The sequence below is a fragment of the Triturus cristatus genome, chromosome 2_1 (assembly GCF_964204655.1).
Source record: "Triturus cristatus chromosome 2_1, aTriCri1.1, whole genome shotgun sequence".
Classification (NCBI taxonomy): Eukaryota; Metazoa; Chordata; class Amphibia; order Caudata; family Salamandridae; genus Triturus; species Triturus cristatus.
The window spans coordinates 585,962,542-585,987,358 of record NC_140581.1 but is presented as its reverse complement, the minus strand read 5'-3'; the positions used below and the strand labels follow the sequence as shown (position 1 = coordinate 585,987,358).

The 24,817-nt window shown below is 42.7% G+C and overlaps 1 protein-coding gene across 3 annotated transcripts in view; it reads right to left on the bottom strand.

The window, feature by feature from the left end:
* The window catches only part of SLF1 (SMC5/6 complex localization factor 1), a 557,620-nt gene that overhangs the window by 121,030 nt on the left and 411,773 nt on the right, over positions 1-24,817 (bottom strand). For all 3 annotated transcript variants that reach the window (XM_085632479.1, XM_085632478.1, XM_085632480.1), the window contains exons 14-15: positions 24,502-24,671; positions 13,074-13,198 (exon numbers count right to left, since the gene is read on the bottom strand). In XM_085632479.1, coding sequence (XP_085488605.1) covers positions 13,074-13,198; positions 24,502-24,671 — 295 coding nt within the window. The remainder of the gene's footprint in view (positions 1-13,073; positions 13,199-24,501; positions 24,672-24,817) is intronic.

Genomic DNA, 24,817 nt, shown 5'->3' with positions numbered 1-24,817 from the left:
ACCCCTAAGCTTTTGATGTTATCTCTAGAGGGTGGAGCCACTCCCATGCTTGACGGCCAGCTCGGCTCTATGGAGACGGGGGAGGCTGTGCCCAGGATCATCAGCTCAGTTTTGTCATCATTCAATTTTAGACAGGAGCTCATCATCCACTTCTTTACGTCCTCCAGACAGGCCGCTAGGTCTGGTGGTGCCTGGAGGCCGCTCTTTTCTGCCAGGGAGACCACCAGCTGGGTGTCGTCCGCATAGGAAATGATCTTTACACCATGCGGACGGACCACCTCAGCCAGTGGCCTCATGTAAGCGTTGAAGAGCGTAGGGCTTAAGGAGGAGCCCTGGGGGACTCCACATCCCAAAGGACGAGTGGATGAGCGTGATGTGCCATCGAAGACCTGAAAGGTTCTGTTGGACAAAAAAGAATTGAACCATGTCAGGGCATCTCCGGTCACTCCTAGGTTGGCAAGACGAGTTAGCAAGATTTTGTGATGCACCGTGTCAAATGCGGCACTTAGATCGAGGAGGATCACTGCCACTGATCCTCCCCGATCCAGGAGCCGTCTTGCCTCCTCAGTCACAGCCAATAACGCCGTCTCAGTTCCGTGTTTGGTACGGAAGCCTGTTTGGGAGGAGTCGAGGAGATGGTTTTCTTCAAAAAACATTGTCAGGGTGGTATTGACATGTTTCTCCAGGATTTTCGATGCCCAGGGGAGTAACGAGATCGGACGATAGTTGCTGGGATTAGCTGGGTCTAAAGTAGGTTTTTTCAGCAGGGCCCGCACCATAGCATGCTTCCATGTTGGAGGGACTATCCCACTGATTATGGAGGAGTTCATGAGCTCCAGGAGCGTGGGGAGAATAGCAATATTGGCAAGATTCAGTGGGCCTGGGGGGGCGGGGTCGCACGGGGAGCCAGATTTTATTTTTTGTGCCAATGTCTGTGCGGTTTCCAAAGTAATCAAGGGGAAAGAGTCTAGGCACTTGGATGAATTAGAAGTCAGATGCAGGTTCTGGCCAGGGGAGTCGGAGGGGGGATTGGGAAAGGAAAGGTAGATTTTATTAATTTTTTGGAAGAAGAATTCCGCCAGATCATTGCATTTGGTTGGAGAGTTATTGTTATCTGTGGCTGGGGACGGGGGTTTGATCAGGGAGTTAACTATGCGGTAGATTTCTTTGGATTTAGATTTGGCCGTAGTTATTTTAAGGTTGTAGAAGGCAGCTTGCGAAGATTTAATAGCCAGTTTATAGTTCCTGATCATTTCCCTGTATGTGGCTTTTACTTCAGGGTCGTATGAGGTGCGCCACTTTCTCTCCTGTTTTTTGCAGAGACGTTTGAGGTTCCTGAGCTCTTCTGTGTACCATGGAGCTGTTTTACTATGTCTCTTGGATTTGGGTGCGTATTCTGGGAGGACCTGGTCCAGCGAGGTGGTTATCCATTCTTCGTATTTCTTGTTATTAGCAATTGGGTCTTGAGAAAGGGAGGGTTTCATGGTACCTAGAACTTGTAACCAGTTGTCAGTGGGGAGTTTGGACCAGTTACGGGTTTTCCTAATAGTAAATGAAGAGGAGGGTGGTTTGCTTGTGGTCCAGTTGAAGGCTATTAAGAAGTGGTCTGACCAGGGGAGTCTGGTTATGTTTCCCACTTCAAGTTGGTCACAGTTGCTGAAAATAGGATCCAGCAGATGTCCTTTTTCATGTGTGGCAGATGGTACTCGTTGCTCGAGTTGATATGCAGCCAGGCTTGACTTAGTCTCTTGTGCCGGCAGGTCTAGTGCGTTGTCAAAATGAATATTAAAATCTCCAAGTAGGGAGAAATTGGACGGGGAGACAACCGACTGAGAGGTCACAGAGAGCAAGGAAGTGTTAAATTGTCCTATAGGGCCGGGAGGGCGGTAGATGAGAATGCCGGTGAAGCAGGCATTGGGAGAGAATTCGATGGCGAAAGAGAGGTTTTCACAGTCCTCAATATCTTCCGATAAGTGACGACAGATGGAGCCTTCTTTGTATATAATTGCGAGGCCGCCACCTCTGCCCTTAGGCCGGTCTGCGCGTGCTATCTGGTACCCTGGGATGATAGCTTGTGCCAGGTCTGGCTGAGAGTCTTGGTTCAGCCAAGTCTCAGTCAGAAACAGAGCATCTGGGGAGTATTCCTCTAGTAGTAGGGAGATCTCTAGGCAATGTTTTACGAGGGACCTACAGTTCAAAAGAAACATGGAGTAGGTCATTAGCTCGCCTGATGGTTTAGTGGTTGGAGTGCATAAGTGTAGATTGCAATACTTGCAGCGTCGAGGAATCTCCAAAGGGTGTAATGGGATGGCGCATTTAGGAGAGATAGGTGGCCGTAGCTGGCATAAGAGGTCTCGGCTGTATACCAGTCTGTCGCCTCTGGGGAAACCAGAGGACGTGGCCCCTGGGCCCGGCCGGGCGCGGACGAGCGCAGACGAGCTTGCCTTAAGCGCGCCTTCGGCGCGCAATCGGCGCGCCCGCTGCGCTCGTCCGCTGCGCGTCCTATGGTTGCACATATCTATAGAGGAGAGGAGGAGTTGAAGGGGGCGTGGCCTGTGGGGTGGGCGTCCCTCCCTCCGCGGCAGCTATCAATCAGCTGTGCGAGGTGCTGGGTCAACGCGAGTGAGGTGCTTTTTTTAAAACCAAACACAACACAACACAGGTGAGTACAAGTATACGATTATTTTTAAAATGTGGAGCGTCTCCCGGCTAATTCGCCTCAGGAGGATTGTATCTGTCTGAGCGCCGCTTTCAGTCAGCGCGCGCTTTTGTAGAGGTTGAAGGGGGCGTGGCCTGTGGGGTGGGCGTCCCTCCCTCCGCGGCAGCTATCAATCAGCTGTGCGAGGTGCTGGGTCAACGCGAGTGAGGTGCTTTTTTTAAAACCAAACACAACACAACACAGGTGAGTACAAGTATACGATTATTTTTAAAATGTGGAGCGTCTCCCGGCTAATTCGCCTCAGGAGGATTGTATCTGTCTGAGCGCCGCTTTCAGTCAGCGCGCGCTTTTGTAGAGGTTGAAGGGGGCGTGGCCTGTGGGGTGGGCGTCCCTCCCTCCGCGGCAGCTATCAATCAGCTGTGCGAGGTGCTGGGTCAACGCGAGTGAGGTGCTTTTTTTAAAACCAAACACAACACAACACAGGTGAGTACAAGTATACGATTATTTTTAAAATGTGGAGCGTCTCCCGGCTAATTCGCCTCAGGAGGATTGTGTCTGTCTGAGCGCCGCTTTCAGTCAGCGCGCGCTTTTGTAGAGGTTGAAGGGGGCGTGGCCTGTGGGGTGGGCGTCCCTCCCTCCGCGGCAGCTATCAATCAGCTGTGCGAGGTGCTGGGTCAACGCGAGTGAGGTGCTTTTTTTAAAACCAAACACAACACAACACAGGTGAGTACAAGTATACGATTATTTTTAAAATGTGGAGCGTCTCCCGGCTAATTCGCCTCAGGAGGATTGTATCTGTCTGAGCGCCGCTTTCAGTCAGCGCGCGCTTTTGTAGAGGTTGAAGGGGGCGTGGCCTGTGGGGTGGGCGTCCCTCCCTCCGCGGCAGCTATCAATCAGCTGTGCGAGGTGCTGGGTCAACGCGAGTGAGGTGCTTTTTTTAAAACCAAACACAACACAACACAGGTGAGTACAAGTATACGATTATTTTTAAAATGTGGAGCGTCTCCCGGCTAATTCGCCTCAGGAGGATTGTATCTGTCTGAGTACTGTGCCAGAAATCAGTATTCAGTCAATCGGGCAAAGGAGAAAGAAATGACTTCCTATTCCTTAATGTTTACTAACGTTGTAGGGACATGGGAAGAAGTGAGACAATTGCAGGAGGAAGCAGGAGATGAGGAAACAAGGCAGTGGGTAAAAGCAGGATGTGCACCAAGGGAAAAGGATCAGGTGTGGGTCTATCGAGATGGAAGACCAGTCCTACCAGATAGCATGTTGTCTACCATGGCACGGATGTATCATGGCCAGGGACACATAGGGAGAGATGCTATGATCAGGTTGTTTAAACAGACCTGGTACAACCCAAAAATCAGAATTATATCAGAGAGTCTATGTCAGAGATGTCTAATTTGTCAGCAATACAATCCTGGAAGAAAGACAGTGGTGAGCCTAGGAACTATAGGCCGAGAAGGAGGGCCTTTTACCAGAATGCAGATAGATTTCATTGAGATGCCAACATGTAACAGATTGAGGTATGTTCTGGTCATAGTCTGCCTATTCTCCTGGTGGGTAGAAGCATACCCGACAAGGAGAAATGATGGATTGACAGTAGCAAAGCTGCTGTTGAGAGAATTCATCCCTAGGTTCGGGTTCCCAGTGACCCTTGAATCAGACAGAGAAGGGCATTTCTATAATGAGATTATAAAATTGGTCAGTGAAGCATTGAATGTACAACAGAAACTGCACTGTGCCTACCGACCAGAAGCTTCTGGTGTGGTTGAGCAAATGAATGGTACAATCAAAAACAGAATTGGGAAAATGTGTTTACCCACAGGAATGAAATGGCCTGATGTCATGCCTCTAGTTTTGATGACCATACGTGCAACCCCAGATAGAACTACAGGGTTAAGTCCTCATGAAATAATCATGGGACGTGCAATGAGGCATGCTTACATACCAGTCAACAAACTGATGACAATTTCTAATGACATGGTGTTGGAGTACTGTAAAGGCCTGGCTGACGCAGTTCATTCTGTGTTTCATCAGGTTGGAGCGGATGCCACCACCCTTGAAAAGAAGCCAGCTCATGATCTAAGCCCAGGAGATTGGGTGAGGATAAAGGTCCACAGAAGAAGAAATTGTTTGGTTCCCAGGTGGGGAAAACTAAGACAAGTCATTCTGACCACGACAACAGCTGTGAAGTGTGCTGGACTGAAAAACTGGATCCATGCCAGCCATACCCTGAGAATACCAAATCCAGTGGATTGCAAGGAGAAAGAGTACTATGATGAATCAGAGTCAAGTACTGAATCAGACAACGAAGAGCCAAAACCACGAGAAAATCCTGAAAGGGGGGAAAATGAACCAAAACAGATTCTAGTTCCCAGAAGTGTCTCTCTGAGGAGAAGATTGCAGATTTCTGACAGCTCAGATTCTGAAGACGAGCAAAGAAAGAAAGATCCTAGAAAAGAACCTAAAAAGAAGGAAGGAAAAGACAAAGAAGAAGCAGTAAAAGAAAGTCAAAGAAAACAAATCCCAGATGAAATTCCACCTGAAATAATAGATTTGAATGAAGAAGGGACAGATACAGAGAGAAAGGGACAGATTGCGGAAGACCCCCGAGGAGGTGTAGGGAACTGCAACATCCAGCTAGGTGAAGGGACAAGTAGTCAGCAGGAAGATTGCGTGTCGGAGAGCCGAGGAGAGAAAGAAGTAGGGAAACCAGAAAAAGTGGTGGATAAAGAGACTGGTGAAAAGGAAAAGCAAGTTGGGACAGAATCAGAAGAGAGTGAGAATGAAATACCTGAAGGTCGAGTTCTGAGAAAGAGAGCTTGAAGAGAAGAAAAGAATGAAAAGAATGTCAAAGAAAGTAAATTGAAAAGAACTGTAAACCAGAAGTTTGGCCGAACAAAATAAAGAGACTAAGATATCGATTATCTCGAGTGAAATCACCAAGAGCTGAACAGGTGAATGAAGTCACGAGTCAGGAAAAATCAAAAGAGGAAGAAACAGTTGTAACCCAAGAGTCCAGAAGAACAAGAAAACCTAACCAGAAGTATAAGTCGCCGGAATGGACGTATGTGGCCCTGCCTGAAGAATCCCAAGAGGCAGACAGTCAAGGAAATCCAGAGGAGGCTTTACTGAAAGTGGTTAAAGAAGAAGAAGAATCAGAAATCCTGAGAGTTCTCTTGTCCGACATTGGAGAAGAAGAAGCGGAGATTCAGGAAATTCTGTATCCTGATTGGGAGAAGAAGGCAAAGGACGATGAGATGCCAAAATGAATAAACAAAGAAGCTGTTGATGTGGAAAACAATAATAAAAGAGAAGAAGTAGAAAACTAGTGGAACCAAGTAGAAGCTTAGAAGCTTTGGGTTAGAAACTGGTCACAAAGTAGAAGAGGCTAAGTCAAAAGACACGGTCTATTTTAGTAAAAATGGCTAACATAGATGGTAGTAAAAGTAGATGTACATTCATGAAAAGATGGTGTAAAACATGTTGCTGTTGTACAGGATTATTAATGCTTTTATGGAGCATCCTAGCTCTTGTAATATCATTTAAAGTCACAATAGATACAGTAGAATGACATGGTCAAAACAAAACTAACATAGGTAAAATTTCAAAGGTAGTACCGACTGTAGAAACAAACATTCATTTGCATAAAGATAGGTCTATTAACGATTTCTCTAATAATGTATTTTCAAAATTATTGTATGAATATGTAAAGACTATGGATGTAAAGGACTGCTACGTCTGTATGCAGTTACCTGCTTCTGTGGCAGAGGGAGTGACTTATCATCACCTTCCAGCTACTTATGGAATAACATGTAGTGTAATAGCTAGCTTATTTTATGAGTTAGGGAAATTAGAGTATTATTTTTCAGATGTAGATAACATTTTTGCATTAGTGCCTGCTAATAATAAGCTAAATAAGGTAAGACCTGATAAAGTTTTAGGTGAATTTTTCCTAGAGACTAGTGAACTAACATTAGAAGTTGTGTTTAAATATAATTTGACATGCAGTTTGCAGAAAGAAGAAAAGACATTTTTGAATATGGTTGAGGAAAGAAGGCATAAGATGCACAAAAAAGGCATCAGAAGGAAAGGTTGAGAAAACGGCTTGGGACATAGAAATGGAGAAACACCTGACAAAAGGAGAGTCAACACCAACAATAGCTTTAGATAGGCCTCAGAAAGGAACATTTTGTATAAGAATGAATCAAACTGCATATGATAATCTTTTTGTAGGTAATAGTGAGTGCCATGATACATACCGAATCATAGGTGGATGGGGATTCAAAGGTGGAAGAGATCCAGTATTTCCTGGAATATATTTTATCTGTGGGAATAGGGCATATTATCGTTTGCCAGACCATTGGTATGGCACATGTTATGTAGGCCTGGTATTTCCAAAAATCTTTCACATGGACAGAGAAGAGGGTGTAAATAGTTTAAATAGTCATTTAGTGCGTAGAAAGAGAGAATCCTGGGCAGAAATTGTGGGTGACATCTTTTGTGCATTGATACTAGCAGTGGGAATAACTCTGAATGCAAATAAAATTAGAAGATTATCTACAGTAGTGGATCGCTTGTCAACAAGCACTGCTAATGGATTCTTATTGGTTAATACTGAAATGGTTGCCATGCGTGCTATGGTAATGCAAAATCGACTTGCCCTTGACATTCTATTGGCAAAAGAGGGTGGAGTCTGTGGATTGCTGAAAGGTCAACACTGTTGCACTTACATTCCAGACGAAAGTAAAGATCTAAAGGTTTACATTAAAAATATTACTGAATTGCATGATAAACTTGTACCACTGGAGGTTGAAGATGTATGGACAAGAATGGGAAAGAAAATAGCTGCTATTAAAAATGTCTTACCTAAAATAGGTAGTACTGTTATAGGTAAAATTCTGTTTCCATTAACATGCGTGATAGTTGCATTATTAGTGATAAGATTAGGGTGTATGTGTTGTAGAAATAAGAAAACAAATAATAAAATAAAAAGAGATAAACTTAAGAGAAAAGGAAAGGATCCAGAAAAAGATTTAGAAGAGATAGCCTTAGATGAGTGGAAAGAAAGTATGTATAAAAAAGTAAAAAAGAGATGAATATGAAGAAACTGAATTTTGAGCTATGAGTAAGAAGTCATTTCAAACTTCCGTAAAAGGGTACTACATTTGGGTGTTTTCTGGTGATAAAATCACCAAAGGGTGATTGCTGGAGTGAGGTTTTCCCTAAGATTCGTATACCTCCTCCATTTTATCATTTTGAATTAAAACGAATAACTGATTAATATTAATAGTATTAATGGTTTGCTGTGTTTGAATAATCAACATTACTAATTAGAAAATACACGTGGGAATCGCATTTGCATGGCCTGATTGATATGTAAACTAATTTCGTATGCATACTAATGTCAGAGATTTAGAATTTGCATGTTATATGTCGCTTTTGTGATGTGATTTGTGAATCGTGCTTTGAAATGTGAGTATAAATCGCAACGCGTGTTGCTTTTGCTAGATGAATACACACACATAAAGGGTTTAGTGTGGGAAAAACATTTTAATAGTCACTTCCATGTAATAATTACGTTTCTGTGTTTCTTTGCTTAAGTTGACCTTTCTGGAGTGGCCACAAAATGGCTGCCATCCCTATTTTGACGGACAGACGAGATACAGAAGTCACTGAGTAAAGTGCGCCTGCGCTAAAAGATGAGCAACAATAACCTCATCCTGACCCCAGGCAGACTGTACTCGTGAAGGTCGCACCGGGAGGAGTGCCAATCCTCAGACAATGGACTTCCTTAAACTAAGAACTGTTATAATTGATGACACCATGGACACAAACCCGTATGGGAAACAAATGCCCTGAATGGACTAGTAACTGTTGCAAAATATTAGTAAATTGAGAATTACATCTAATGAAACATTGAACGCATGAGAATCAGGAAGAATGATCCTGGTTCCACCAATCGGATTTGTTCTAAAACATGTATTGTAACATTTTGTTGTTGATTTTATTATAAAAGTAGTAGACTAGAGAGGGTCAGTAGATACTTGTCGTGCTTTACCAGATTTCCTGACGTTATGCTGACGGAGAGGACGGTGACACTGCTGGACAGCTGCTTGCCAGAGACTCTGACGGACTGATCAGATGCCCAATTAATTTACGAACTGATTGATCGATTTATGGGCATAGAGACGAAAGATCTGAATTTGACATAGAGGATGCTATTTAGCCAGATTAGGTAAATATGTGAATCAAAATATTGAATGCTTTATGATTTTCTTATGCTTTATTTAGATAAACATTTTAATTCACTTAAGAACTGTGTCGGGTTATTATTTGAAGTGTATTGATGTATATTGTTTAGAAGAATTAGGTGTCACTTTTCCCAGCAACTCAGCTGATCCATGGCCTATCCATGGGAGGAATTGCTAGGTTAAAAAGTATTGAGACCCTGGTGAGGTAGGGAGGAATAGGTGAACTTGTTGTTACTCATCAGGTGATTGGTGCATTTTTCCTCCCATTTCCAGCGCATGGAATAGAGAAAGGATTCCCCTCTCTCGAGGACCATTGATCTAAAAGTAGAATGAATGATTGGTGTTATGGGCCCCACCAGTGAATGAGTGAATGAATGTGGTTGCTGAAGAAGATCTGTGGTCTGTGACGTAGAAAGGGGATTTTGGTATTCAGCGCTGGAGCAATGGCACGTTAATCTGCATACAATGACAATGCTCCAAAATGCCACTGTATTGGAAGGTGATAGATGGTATGTTTCAAACTAATATTCCTAAACTCTCAGCACATATGCTTATAGACGCTGCGAACCCTCAAACATACCTTTTACTTTACAAAACGGTAAAATGATGTCCCTTAACTTATGTGTAGAAAAAAAAATTAATCAATCATAAAACATTTATAGAGCGTACAGCTGCCAACAGGCGTCCTGGCACTAAAGCACAAAACTGGAACCAAAGACAAGAATGGAAACTAGTCCTTGTCGAAAAGCCGTGTTCTCACTTTTCATTCTCCAGATTCCGCAATGCCACAGGTAGCTCATTCCAGGCTTTAGAAGATAAAACAGTAAAAGAGCATCCGCCACTGGTTTTCACACAAAACCGAGGACATTTAAAAAATGTACAGCAGAACATTATAAACCATTATAAAAATGTGCAGCAAAACAAGTGATACAGGCGTTATGGTGGAAAGGGAGTACTCCAGCTAATGATGCAGCCAAAGAAGATAATGACTGCATACATTCTTATATATCTTGGGATTGGAAAAAATAACCGACACCATTGTAGGTACAGTGGAAAACTATAAAACACAATGGGCCCCTCTGCTGATTTATTTCTTCACAGAAATTAGGGAACTCGCATGCCCTCAAAACGTCCAGACCGTGAAAATAATATTGAACGAAGCTGTACATACAGAGACATAGCACGGAAAGCGAATGGGCGGCCATCATCAGGGGACCAACATACATTCCGAGGAATGCTAGGCTCTGCTTAATACAGTATTTCATAGTGCAAAAGGCCTATATGACACCTGCCAAGGTGAACAAATATTTTGGTCGAGCTGATACCCACTGCCCTAGGTGCGGACTGATAAACGGAGATCTACTACACATTATGGACCTGTACTGCCCTCATCACATACTGGGACCAGGGATGTGGAATTCCTATAGCCCAACGCCCGGGACATATTGTTTGGGGTCAAGGGCAACACGTTTTCATTTGTACTTTGTCCTTGGGAAAAGTAGGCCAAAACCCCTAAAGTACAAACCCTTTGCTGCCAGATTACAGTACTACATTATGGATCAGGGAAAGGCATTGCCTGCAGTTAAGGTAATATCTGTGTCCATTTGTTAAAGCTGTTCAAACTTGCATTTATGGTTTATTAATGCAAAGGCTGTATTATTAGAGTGAGCACTCTAAGTACATGTTGTAAGCTCAGACTGCACTACTGACAGTGACTAGTGTATACAAATGTGTACACAGGTTTTCATTGTTTAGCAATATGAGGCTATGTATAATTCTCCCAGAATGCTCTCTGATTAGATGCAAATATTTGCAAAAGCTTGAAAGGAAGATTGATGATTCTTTGCTTTCAAAATAACATTTTCACAAAAAAAAGCAAAAACATTTCGCTAAACTATATGAAAAGAATTAGGTACCATTTCTTTGCAGCATCATTCCGTAAAATGTATTGATGTACGCTAGTATTTCCCAAAAATATTCTTAATAGAAAATCAGTGTAATCAGTTTTAATAAGATTATGGGAAACATGAAAACAAACAAGCATTGGCAAAACCAGTAGGTCTGAAATTGTTGGTCAGCCTTTTGGTTTTATCAATGCGTGACTTGTTTTGGCATGATTTTTGTAAAACCTTATTGGTGTGGGAGCTGCAGGTCCTCACCATTATAACGAACATTGGAAAAAGCAAAAATGATTTTGGTCTCAAAAAGCACACATTGCACAGTATTTCCTGGCACTGAACAAAACGACTGTGTGTCAATATGCTCCTTGTGAAAGAACAGAATGCTGTCAGTCACAGTGAAGCAAGCCGATAAACAGAGGGAGAGAGACAAAATTGTAATAATCACAAAAGGACATGGTTAACGCTAGACCTAATTAGGGGCCCAATTATTAAATAAAGTGCACCAATGTCTTTCGAAAAAGTGCAGATATATGACTTTCGTGAATTCACAAGACTTAACAGAAGTAGGCCAAGAAATATTACTCCTATAAAATATTTGTGAACTGCATTTTAGCATGAGCAAATATGCAGGTGTAGATTTGCTCACGTGAAAATCTGAGTGTTTGCAAGTTTACTTTCCCTCCACCCACTTTTTTCCCAACCCAGGAAAAATATTTTGTCTGTCATTGTCAGGAGTAAATATCCAACCTTTCTCAGTACGGGAAAAGATTAAACAAGAGTTGGTGAAATCTCTTAAAAAATGCAAGTTAGTAGGTTTGCCCAGACTCAAAAAGGCATTCCAACCCTGGAACTCTTGCTGGTCATTACCTTCAGCCCCAGTATGTAGATCTGCGGAAACGTGGCAACATATGGAATTGCTAGTATTCAAACCCTACTATGGAGGGAGACCTGGCATAATCAGAGAGGATATTTCAGAGCTCTTATATAATGAGACTGCGGCCATAATTTGTCGCTGCATTGCATGGTACAAAAGGGACAAGTGGATTTTGTTACAGGACAAGTATATTTATGAAGCAACCTGCCCCATGGACAAGTAGATATTTTATTAAATTCCACACCCCTGTGGGACACAGTAACAACACATTTATCGCAATGCACCAGCCACACTGTGGAACGGGTCTGGGATGTCTGTCTCTTGGTGCTTTACCAACGATCCAAAAAACACAAAGTCACATCTCGATTTATAGATCTCGGGCTGATAGTAGTGAAACGCTTAATCACCCGACGCTGGTAATCCCCAGAGCCACCTGCTAAGGAGGCCTGGTTTCAGTCACTAGTATGCTGGGCCTGGGCGGAAAGCGTAGCACTTCACAGAGAAGACACCCAAGGCCTGTGAACATTGCGTATGGCGGCAGCATTGGACACTATCCTAACAGATCTTTGCACATCCTGGCAAGAAAACACAAAAACAACCGAGACCCCCCCAGATCGCAGACGAGACATCGGAGCTTATGACTAACAGACCACACAGTAAACAACATTGCATAATGTAGGCCAAAAATTGCGAGGAGACTTCACACATTACTTGCCCCGTACACATATCCAGAACACAATACAACACACCTGCCATTAATGGCATAATCAAAAACACATGGGCAAACCATATCACGCAAGGATGATAAGGCGGCGCAGTTACTAGTGGTCGGAAACATTGAATTGGAGAAATGTCACTAACACACATACCTGTTCATCTCTTCCCATACTCTATGCCTTAATCCCCCCGTTACACGACACAAAGGCTTGCATCACGCATGTAACACAAGAATAACCTATTAGCGACTATAGTGATTACATGATAATATTCAATCTACATTTATAAATTGTCATGTGTACATGCTTGTTTAAGATGCTTGTTAAATATTAAAATCAATAAACAAATGTAAACAAAAAAAATGACGCTGTAAATACCCAGACTAAAAACAGGAGATGAAGTAGAAGAGTTTCTAAACCTGCAAATGGGTACCAACATCTTCATACATACAAGAATGTTGTCATTGTAGGTGTGGAAAAGGATTGAGGATACTGTTCTTAGGAAATACGAAGCACCTTGTTGGCTAGTGGATGTAGGCAAGAGTACGTGTTCAAGTAGCATCTTCACTAAAACAAATGTAATCCATAATCATCAAGGCAGGAGCTTCAACTTGAAAATAATACTTGCAATCATTCAAGGTAATAAGCAAAAAAAATACATACCTTTATTGTTTTGTTTGCACGATAGCATCAATTGCTCTATATTTCGGAAATTCTCTTTAGGAACAAAAGCATATTCTAATTTCCTTCTCAGTTTCTTTGGTAGTGGGGTGTCGAAGCTTGAGTCACTAAAATCAAAACGAGGATTAACCTGTTAGTACAATTACACAGTATTTTATAACATTCTCCTTGCATTGTTAATCTAGGTTTAAAGTATCGTTTTAAAATGCCACTCACAAAAGATATGCAATGGAACCCATGCTAGGGCATTTAGCCTTACGTATGAATGCAAGGTCAAAATAAACTCCTTCAGTGTTAGCAATAAATCAACCAAAATGAGAAGTTACTGCTTCCCTTGCTGCTAAATGTACCAAGCCAAGTCATGAACAAATGAGTTCAACTCAACTAACCTAGTTAGTATGTTAAGATCTGTAGAGCCTTTCAGTTCGGAACCTTCTGCTCACCCTTAGGTTTTATCTGTTTCAGCATCATGCATATACTCCTCACAGCTCTTATCGACCAAAGGAGCCGAGATGAGTTCTAGATCCTTTGTCAGATTTAGTGTGAACCAGAGGCCTTAGAAAGATGAACAGTGAGAATTGAGTAGGATCCTTTGCTAATGTAAATTAGCTGATAAAGTAGTAATCCGTTCAATCAAAACATTTGAAATTTATTTTTGCTAGCCTATTTATGCTTGCCTGATGAAAAGCCCACACAGCGTAGTTTGAAACTGCAGGCTACACGTCCTTTGAGAACTGTGTCACACATAGACAGATCATTGGTAATACAATGAAATCACACTTGAAGAAAGTCTTTAAGGTACGGAGACGAATTATACTATATGATTTACTCTAACAACAGCAATAACAAAAAATACAAATTTTAGCAAGAATAATGCTAATGTGCTCAATCTTAGTATGTGCCCTACTCACCAGAAAGATATAAAAAATAAATGAAGTGCACGGCTGTAGTATACTATGAGAAAGTATGCAGCCTGTAAAAGGTCTTTCATAACCATGTGTAGCTAAGGGTTGTAAACCTCAAACTGGACTACAAATCATATGAAGCATTCAACATGTGATGAAGAAATCGGCTGAAATGAGACAGCATTTGGTGTTAGCTCCTCCGAATGTTGCTTGCAAAAGAAATATAGAGGCAGCTCTACCACCGGTTATTTACTTATTCAAAGAATCTTGTTGCAAACAGCAGATAGAACAAAAGGGAACATCAAATAGGTCAAAAATAACCAGGGTTAGAGGGCTGTATTTCACAATATCAAGTGCCAAAATATTGACCTGCAACAATACTTACTGCAGATTATTGGCTACCACTATATTGACAAGTTACGAGTAGGTAGGTAAGTGGGATTTTACTATTCTTAACTCCACATCTATGTACCTTGAAGATATATACTGACAAGCACTCCCAGGGCTGATAAAGGAATTAATGACTGCTTAGTTGAGCTCCTTATGACGGGTGAGGATAGATCCCTGCCGAGCCTATATCTTCTTTCATACAAAACCCCTTGAATATGGGACACGAAGAGGACCATGCCATGAGAGAAACCCTGTTGTCACAGGTCTCCTATTTGTAGATAATGCCCCCTGATAAAGATAGGGCTGTCAGTGGTATTGGTTATTATCATATCACCACTACCTTGGAACTGGCAAAAGGGAGTAAGGTTAGTGAGGCCCAATTAAATCCCCTTTCAACACTTTTGTGGATAGAATTATGCCATAGGACAACTATGGGATATGTTGCAACAGAGCCTCTATTCCCAGTCATACTCTGATCACAACCTTGAGGTCATGGCAGATAGAAGGGGCACTCTGCTAATAAGTTGGGGATGGGGAAAACCTTCTGCATATTGGAAGATGACAGGAGTGAACTGGGATGATTTAACCAGCTACCCAGAAGCTGGTCCTGCACTTTACTAAAAGGCCATGCAAGGGTCTCTTGTGTAACTTGGCACAGAGGACGACTCCAATGCAGGATGCATGAAGTCCTAGAAACCATTTAAACTACCAGGCTGTTAAAATGTGTTGTGGCGTGGGCATTATGGAAGACTTGAGGGGTTGTGGTGAAGAACATACCCTAGTTGGGATCAGAACTATGATTGCTAACAGAGACATTGCCAGGCTTTGGAACTCTGTGATCCCCCCCCCCCCCCCCCCTCCCTGGTTTAGTGGTGTTCGGCAATTTACTTCCGTGGGAAGCATGAGGATCCTACGTGGCAAGGGGTTGCCATCAGAAACATGAGATGGACTGGAGAACTTACTATGATTTGGGACAGTATTTATAAGGGTTTATGATGTATGTTGTCGCTGGTCAAAACTTATACTGTGTTTGCACTGTGTGTGTTCATATGGTTTATTAAAAAAAATACAATTTGGTTATTAACAAACCTATGGTGTGCCACAGGACCAGACTGTCCCCTAGATGGAGGGCAAGCGCTTCTAAAAAGTAGATCAAATTATTTGCAATCAAAGTTTTTACGAAATCCTAAACCAGTCAGCCAGATTTGATTAGCAGTGGACCTTCTTCAGTCTCAAAGATTATGATACAGGAGTGAGAAACTTGGGATAGATGGGCAGAGTAACATTTTGTATTTGTAGAGATAATTCCACATGGTGAGCTTGAATAGCCATCAGTAAGCTTTCTGCATAGGAACATGAAAGTATGAGCATAACCAGTCATTGGCCTGCACAGGTGCCAGCAACTGAGCCAGCGTTATCACACTGAACTCTTGGACTGGAAAAAGAAGTTGAGATTGGGCAAATCCCAATTATGGCACAGCCCACCTGGGCCCTAAGTACCACCTTGTGCTTGTAAACCAGTGTAAGGCTAGTCAGCAGATAAAGCCAAAAGCTTTTCTTTGTTTGCAAGCTTAGGTTACTGCCATCACGAAGGCAATATGGAGAATACATACATGAGGTATAGGTCAAACGTTGCAAAGATTGCAAAGGCAGTAAAAAAAGATTGAAAGTAGGCAATAACGCATGTGGAGGGGCAACTGAAGATTCGGGAAAGGTATGGCACAGTACGTACATGGCTTTTTTTAGGTACATTGCGAACTTTGACAGGAGAGTTAAAGTTTGCTTTGGTTATGGTGGACGTCGACTCTAAATGGTTGGTGAAGTTTCTTAGGGAGAGCACCACCAGGACAACCATAAGGAACATGGAGGAAATCTTCAGGGAGGAAGGATAACCTGATAAAATTAAAACTGACAACGGGACAGAATTAGTTTCTGAGGAAATTAAAGTATCTGGAAATGAGTGGCATCAAGCATTATTGCACCAGCCTTTACAACCCACAAGCCAATGGCATTGTTGAAAGGGCTAACCACATGGTGATAGGAGCTATTTAGATGGCATGACCAACAAGAGTGATGTTTGCTAAACTGTTATGGATTTGTTATCGGCCTACCGTACAACCATGAGTGGTGTAACAGGTCTAATTCCCTTCAAGTTAATGAGGGAGAGGAACACAGGTACTAAAATCCCCCCACCATGGATCCCAAAATGCGAATTAACATTAGAGCAGGTGGAGAGAAGAATGAAAGGAACATTCAGGTGGGAGATTATGTAAAGGTGAGGTCAGGAAGGATTTTAGATGACTGGAGAAAATTTCGAGGGCCCTTCAAAGTGGGGCATCCTTTTTTGTAGTATTAGAAAATGGAGAACAATGAAATTGGAGGTAGGTGGCACGGTATGGGGGTGCAGGTGCTGTGAATGTGAAAGAGGGAGATGAGTGTAGCAGTTTCATGCTAATAGAGGATGGAGTGCTCTTGCATAAGACAAGGGCCTGTGGGTGTGAGTGGGCAAGAGAGTTTAAGAGGTGGAGTTCGAGTGGAGCAAACAGAGACAGTGTCCGGAAGGGATACACAGGATAGAAGAAGGACACAGAGGTTCCACAAGGCCCCGAAATATTTAATAGATTTTGTTAGATAACTTTGCAGTCCTGGGTTCATAAGGAATGAAGTTATGGGTGTTGCGTTTCCATTTATCGATTCCTTGTACATTGTATGCTGTGTATTATTTGTAATGTATGTGGGTCTGTAAGGGGGAGATGTGTTCTAGCCTGAGCTGGAGTTGCTTCCAGCTCAAGAATGTCAAATATGTGATTATAGGAATGTTGATGTTGGTTACACGCAGGAATTCCACACAGAGTCAGTTGATGTGGCTGACTGGTGGCGAAGGACTGCGAGAGGCTGACTCATCTGGATTAAACACATTTAATCATAGAACTGGACGCTTGGAGAGTTTATTGCTACAAACACTGGACCTTACGGACATAGCCGGAGAGCTTACAAAAAGCCATTAGCAAGAACAGTGACAGAGTTTACCATAATCTGGCCTTGGATGACCTACATTTAACCTTGGAAGAGGTCTTCCCAAACAGGGCAGCCATTCAAGAATCATTCCTGCAGCCTGTAAAGCTTTCAAATCCCTGGTTGTTAGATCCACTGTACCCCTTGAAACTACTGGTGATGCAGGCAGAACAAGCTTGGAGAAACTGTTATACAGCTTCTGCTAAAATTAAATATTGGGAGAGCAGGAAAGCCTTTTAACAAACCATGGGATAAGCTAAGGCATCTACTTATGTAACAATATGTTAGAGAGAGCTACTTTATTAACGCTTTCTGCAGTGTAGCATTTCGTGCACAGAAAGGGAAACAGAAGCGAAGGATACCAATATACATTGAAATAGCTGAAAAAGGAATAGGAAATTATCAACTTCAGATACAGGAACAAAGTTTGGTGGGGGGTGGCGCGACAGTTCTGATTTCAGAATGCCAGAGATCAAAACAGTATGGATGGAGAATTGGTTCATCTCTGAAATGTTCTCTAGAAAATAGGTAAATTGCTATCCCCACACCCTATAATAATGCAGTCTGTTGATTGATTCCAATCTCTGGCATGTAACACTGTTTAGCCATGACAAACATTTGTTCTTAATGATTTTAGGTACATTTGTGATTCCTTTTATCATTAACCAAGGGACACAGCCTATTATCCTTAATAGTGGCATTGAGCATTTTCAACTCAAAAAGAGCTCAATAGGAAAAGCTAAAGGTTTCTGAATAACTTATTGGGCTTCAGACCCACAGTTTAATTTCCTTTTGGATTAAGCCCTTCCATAATAAATACTTGATTCCACGATTGAGTGCTTGGCTGGAACTACAACTTCTGTTTGTGTGGCCCTATCATGGATATAAGCTGAGGAAGTTGGAGTTCCTATGTTAGAAATTGAAGCTATTTTCTGGGAAGTGGATTACGTTTTGTCTGGGAGCCTTGTGCTTTTGATTGCGGTTTCTGGGGCATGGAGTTAATCTATTTTGCTGTCTTTTGATTCTTGATCAACTATTACAATCTGGCAATTGTTTCTCTTTGAGCTTCAACTATGACCACCAGTTCACTATGTGGTATTAATGACATCTGAGCTTTCAGAAGCCCTCTACGCTGCTACTAATCCGGGTTTGCATGTTTTCCATCTTAGTTATTACATATCCCTATTGAGCCCTGTTCCAAATCCGTGGCTTGTTTGATCCTCTCTCGGCTCCTCTCTTCGACACTGCAGTTGCTTTGTTCCAGAGAAGGATATACAAGCCCTAGGGCTATGCTCTCGGCTGGATGGCTCCATGGGCTTTGAGTATTCACTGACTAGAATTCGATGTCATGTCCAGAGAAACTGCACTTTTCAGGAGGGCTGGGTAACAAAATGGGCCACTGAATCAGTGTCTGGGAAATGACGAGTCTTTCTTGCACCTAGTGCATATTTTGTGGGGTACTTGAAGTGGGGTTCAAAGGTCACATTCTAATGATGAGGAAGCATTTCAACTCCAAACTTCTACCATATTCTATCTATCAAGTTTAATTTATTGAGCCATCGAAGTAAACATTGTCTCAGAGTGATCTATCTTCAAGCACAACAATTTTGTGTTGCAGGTGACAAATTTCTGTCAGGCCCCATCCATGGATTTGCACACGTGAGACTCCCAGTCTTCAGTTTTCTTCTCTATTAAATGAAGCCATATCTGTTCTCAATGATTTAACTTCAGTGGACAGCTCTGCAATTTTCGACTCAACTGCACTCAATTTTTTACCTATTGTTTTGTTTAAGGGATACTGTTCTGTATTGTGTCCATAGATGCCAAAGGGTTAGACAACCACACTGATTCTAGAAAATGTAATTGCCTGGAGGGTTATCCAAACAACACAGTGACAAGCACTGTCTGATTCATGTGACTTATGAAAATAAATGCTAAGCATGATTATTTTGTTGCACGGTCATGCATATACACAAGCCATTTTGAAATGGGAACTTTCCAACCCGTTCCCACAGGCAAGGGGGTACATTCAAACAGCCACTATAAAAAAAAAAAACAGACTCAATACATGCTGCTTCTTAAAAGTGAGGTGATGGATGGTGAACTTATTTTCTGATTTTCTCTTATCTAATGTGCACTCAAGCTTCATACTGGTCATGTCCTGGACTCCTCTCAATCCGGCTTCCGAAGCAGCCACAGCACTGAGACTGTACTCATTGCTGTCATCGATGACCTCCGCTCCCTCGTCGACCGGGGCGAAACCGCAGCCCTCATCCTACTGGACCTCTCGGCCGCTTTCGACACCGTCTCCTATTGCACCCTAATCGCAAGACTCCACTACGCTGGCATCCGAGACAAGGCACTGTACTGGATCCACCCCTTCCTGACCGTCTGAACACAGCGAGTCCATTTACCCCCGTTCCTCTCAGAACCTACAGAGATCAGCTGCGGAGTGCCCCATGGCTCCTCTCTGAGCCCCACCCTCTTCAACATCTACATGGCTCCCCTCGCAGCCATTGTCAGAATCCATGGACTAAACAACGCCCCCTATGCCAACAACACCCAGCTGATCATCTTCCTCACCAACGAACCCACAGCCGCCAGGATCAACTTTCACAATGGAATGAAGGCAGTTGCTACCTGGATGCAAGGCAGCTGCCTCAAGCTCAACTTGGACAAGACTAAAGTACTCATCCTGGGACCCACCCCCTCAGCCTAGAGCGACTCCTGGTGGCCCGCCACACTTGGAACTCCTCCCACCCCTACGGGCCAGACACGCAAACTCCGCATCTTACTGGACTCCTCGCTCTCAATGAACTGCCTAGTCAACGCAGTATACTCGTCCAGTTTCCACACGCTCTGCCTACTTTGAAAGACATTCAGATGGCTTCCCACAGGATCCAGAAAGATGGTCACCCACACAGTCATTACCAGCAGATTTGACCACAGCAACACACTTTACGCCGGCATCACCAAGAAACAGTTTAGGAAGCTACAGAATGCCCAAAACGTCGCAGCCAGACTGGTCCTCGACATTCCCCGCCACAGCCACATGACACATCACCTTCGAAAACTTCACTGGTTTCCTTTTCAACAAAAGAATCACCTTCAAGCTCCTCACACACGCCAACAGGGCCCTCAACGACGCAGGACCAGAATATCTGAACAACCCCCTCGCTTTCCACACACCTGCCAGACAACTCTGCTATGCCCATCTTGCCATGGCCTCCGTCCCACGGATCCACAAGACTGGACCCGGAGGACGATCTTTCGCCTACCTCGCTTCCAAGACCTGAAACACCGTAGCCCTCCACCTCAGGCAATCCGCGCTGTTGACCCACTTCAGGAAGGACCTCACAAGACCTAGCTCTCCGATGAACCTCCACAACCAGATAAATCAACATCTCCCCCCCCCCAGCGCCTTGAGTAGTCGCGCTTCACAAACCCAGTTTTGATTGATGGTGAAACTCTAGCACTTTCCCCGGAGGACTGCAGACTATGGGGTTGCTTCCAAAGCTAGATGGGCTGCCAGAAACCAATCTTTACGCCCAAGGCCCCTATTCTTGGCGTCGCCTCATGCAGTGTGAAACTGGTTTGAACATTTTTTCCAAGGTGGATTTTGGTTTCTAGTCAGCCATGTGTCTAATGACTAGCAATTTTCACATGATCTCCTTTTTTTAATCCTCTACGGTAATCTGAAACTCGACATTTTCTTCATCAGCTCAATTACGAACTTGTAGACGGAACGAGTTTCTATCAATGGTACTGTATAATCCGCCGCTTAACCTCAGTTGTAGGACATTCTATCGATTTTCTCCTCAAACTAATTACAGCTTTTTGCAAGACTTTGTTTCCATTCTGTGTCTTTGCCTTTGACTTGCAGGCTCGCCCAGGTGCAAGACTTTGCTCCTTTCTTGCCCCATCCATCCTCGTGCAAGACTCTTTTGCACCTTGTTCCATCCTCTCCTGTCCAAATGCAAGACCTTGTCCTTAACACTTGTCCAATCATGTTATAAGGTTTCTCATCACACTTCTAATTTGTTTTCTGGTTGATAGAACTTCCTAACATTCCTAGTAGTGACATTAAGGACCTTTTTTAGCTTTATTATGGTAAGGTATGTTACGGGTATGTGTTGGAAAGAATACATCTGAGAATAGTTCTCACCATTTTGCCACTTTTGTTGCAAATACATAGCGTTTTTCTATTCTTGACCCAGGACCTAGTTCATATACCTCTGTTAGTTCTTCCCACATTTCAAGACCCATAGACTCTGCATAAATAGACTGCAACCTCCAGCTCCCCAATCTACTAGCCCCCTTTCCAAACCATGCTTGTGCCTGTGGAACTAGACAGTGCTGAAGTGGCAGCTGGTATCATGGGCCACAATGCTCTTCAGATTTGTGACAATTTGGAGACAGAAACCAAAATGTATTGCCCTAGCCAGTCCTCATCCTGGCACTAAGACAAGGGGATGATTGTTGATATTGTCTAGAGGACTCTCTGAAATATCTCATGGCACCAGTGGACAAAACGACCTCTGTGATATCAACCACTGTCAAGCCAAGCCTTTTCTTTTCCTGAATGCGTCTGACTAAGCCAGCCTCCTCTGCTTCAGTAACAGTAGTCTGTTTGTCCGGCTCATCTGTAGTATCTAGAGCAGTGTTCCCGAAACTGTGGGTCGGAAGACAATTTTGTTGGGTCTCGAAAGTCTAAGTAATAAATAAAGATGGCTTTAAATTCTGTATTTATCTTGTCACATTTGCCGGCCTATAAAGACAGAGGTCAACTGTCAGGCTAATTCTTCTGACCAATTTCTGCTTATTTGTTTCTCTCAGTTTACAGTCAGGAAAAGAAAAGTGAAATGAAATGTACAGCAATCTTGGATGGATATAGGGAGTGTGAAAGGAAAGGCTGTTGGATGTCATTTGTTTCTAACACACAAGAAAATGTGCATACCTGTAAACTAACTGTACACATTCCGCAGTTAGGAAAGAAATAATGAAGCACATTTTGTTGTAATTCTGAAAAGTGATGGAAACCAAGATTTTAATGGGATCCAAAAAAATCTAGACACTTAACTTGGTGATGCACAATTAACTGAAACCCAATTCCCACAAAATATCAATATAGTTTTATGAGGAAAACTGTATGTCTGTGCAAACCTGGTGGCCATTTCAATGGAAAATATGCTGTCTGTAATTGACAGTGCGCTACCACACGATGCTTTAACTACATTAGAAAATTGACAGCCCCATGTTTATTAAAGGTAGGTGAGTCACGAAAGTTTGTTGTACTAAACATTAGGTTCTGGTTTTAAAAAGTTTGGGAAGCACCCATCTAAGGAGGCCAGATAAAACGTCTAGGCTTAGTGTCAAGTATATATGGAGGGATTCACTGGTCTAACAACCACTCTAACTGATGTAGAACGGTTGCACACACAATTATAGTGATGCCCATATCATCAATGGAAAAATAACAATTGATGGACAGAATGCAGAACAATGTCATACATTTAGCCCTGTACAGAGATCTAGGCCTAAATCCATAATTTTTTTGCTCCACATGCCATTTCAGTTTGAACCCAGCCATACGCAAATCAGTCTTGACCCTGCGTCCAATGGGAACAGTCCAGCCCAAACTGCAAAACCAGGTCCTCCCTGGACTGGAAACAAACATCCTAGGACCGGTTTCGGGGTTTCACCCCTCATCAGCCAGGATAGCTTGATTCCAGCGGCATGGAGAGCACAGGACCCACATCTGTGCATACCCGTCCCACTTGGGGTGACACATGCAAAAATAACAATTGATGGACAAAATGCATAACAATGTCATACATTCACCCCAGTACAGAGATTTGGGCCTAAATCCATCATTTTTGTTGCTCCCCAAGAAATTCCAGTTTGAACCCAGCCATATGCAAATCAGTCTTGACCCAGCACCCAATGGGAACAGTCCAGCCCAGTGCGACCAGTCACTAAAAACACAGCAATTCCTTTTTTAAGCATAGGAGATTAGGTGATTTGCCCAGAGCCAACGCCGGGACTCAAATTCAAAATTGGCAACATTGGCCATTAGGCCACATCCATATTTCTCAATTTATGTGCGAAATGACACACAAGTAGGCTGACTGTGTATGATTACATAAAATGAGCAAATTCTCAACAACAAATAAAAAGCAGCAAACGATTTTGTGAAAAATCCTAGCTTCACAGAGTGTAGCAAATGGGTTCAGCAGGAGAGTGGTACAGTATGTAAAAAAGTGGTGTATTTTGGAGAATACTTGCAAATATATTACTGAAGCATTTTATGGTAGCACACTGTCATTTACAGGCAGCATAATTTTCATTTATAGTTTTACTGATAAAACTATATAGCACAGAAACAATAATGTTGGGAAATCATGTGTCAGTGAATAATTTGTGTGTGACTAAGTAAAAGTGTCTTGATTTATTTTGATCCTATTGAAATATTGTTTTTCATCACACTTCCAAATTACAAAAAAATTGCTTCATTTTTGTGCTTTCATAACTGCTGATATCTTCTTGAATATATGTTCAGTTTATTTCTGGTATTTAAATGTTATTGTGTAACAAAAAATGTCATCCTGCAGCCTTTCCTTTCCCATTCCATGTACCCCAGCAAGATTCTCACATAGTTCACTTTACAAACTTCCCTCAGTTTGCCGCCAGACAAATTACAGTAAATACCACCTCTAAGTTAAAGGAATAGGCAGCAGTTCAAGGCATAGCCTAACATTTGACCAGTGTCTTTAGAGCACAGACAATATTACAAGGTAACTTAAAAATGTAAAGGCATCTTTATTTATTGCTCTTTCATGACCCACCAGAAATTGGCCGGCAACCCACCAGTAGGTTGCGCTCCGCAGATTGGGAAACGCTGCTCTTAGTTAGATAATAGCGGATGTGGAACTAAAACTGGGGGAAAAGATGCCTGAAGTAGGTGAACATCGCAAAGATTGCAGCCAGTCAGTAACTTAGAGACAGCACAGGTCAGATAAAGGTCAAGAGATGTGTCGGGTCTGAAGCTGTCCCCCAAAGCGGAATAACACTGGTGTGGTGATGTTATAGTTATTACTTACGGGAGATCAAGCAGAACATCGGCGTGGCTCCGCTTCTCGTCGTTCAGAGTCAGTAATGCCCTTTGAGACCCCGGGCCAGGACGCTGCCCTGGTTTCCTCCCTTTCACTTTTTGTCCTCGTCGCTCCTCACCTGTGCCCATTTGGCATAAAGCCGGCAGATAGGAGCAGACCTGGAAGGCAAAGAAAAAAAAAACAGTTACTAATTCGGAGGTTCTTTAAGAAAACTAAAACGGCTGCTCTCTGCACATCATATAATTAAAAACGTTATCAAGTCTTTTACTCTCAATTTTCAGCATGAGAAATTGTAATGATAAAC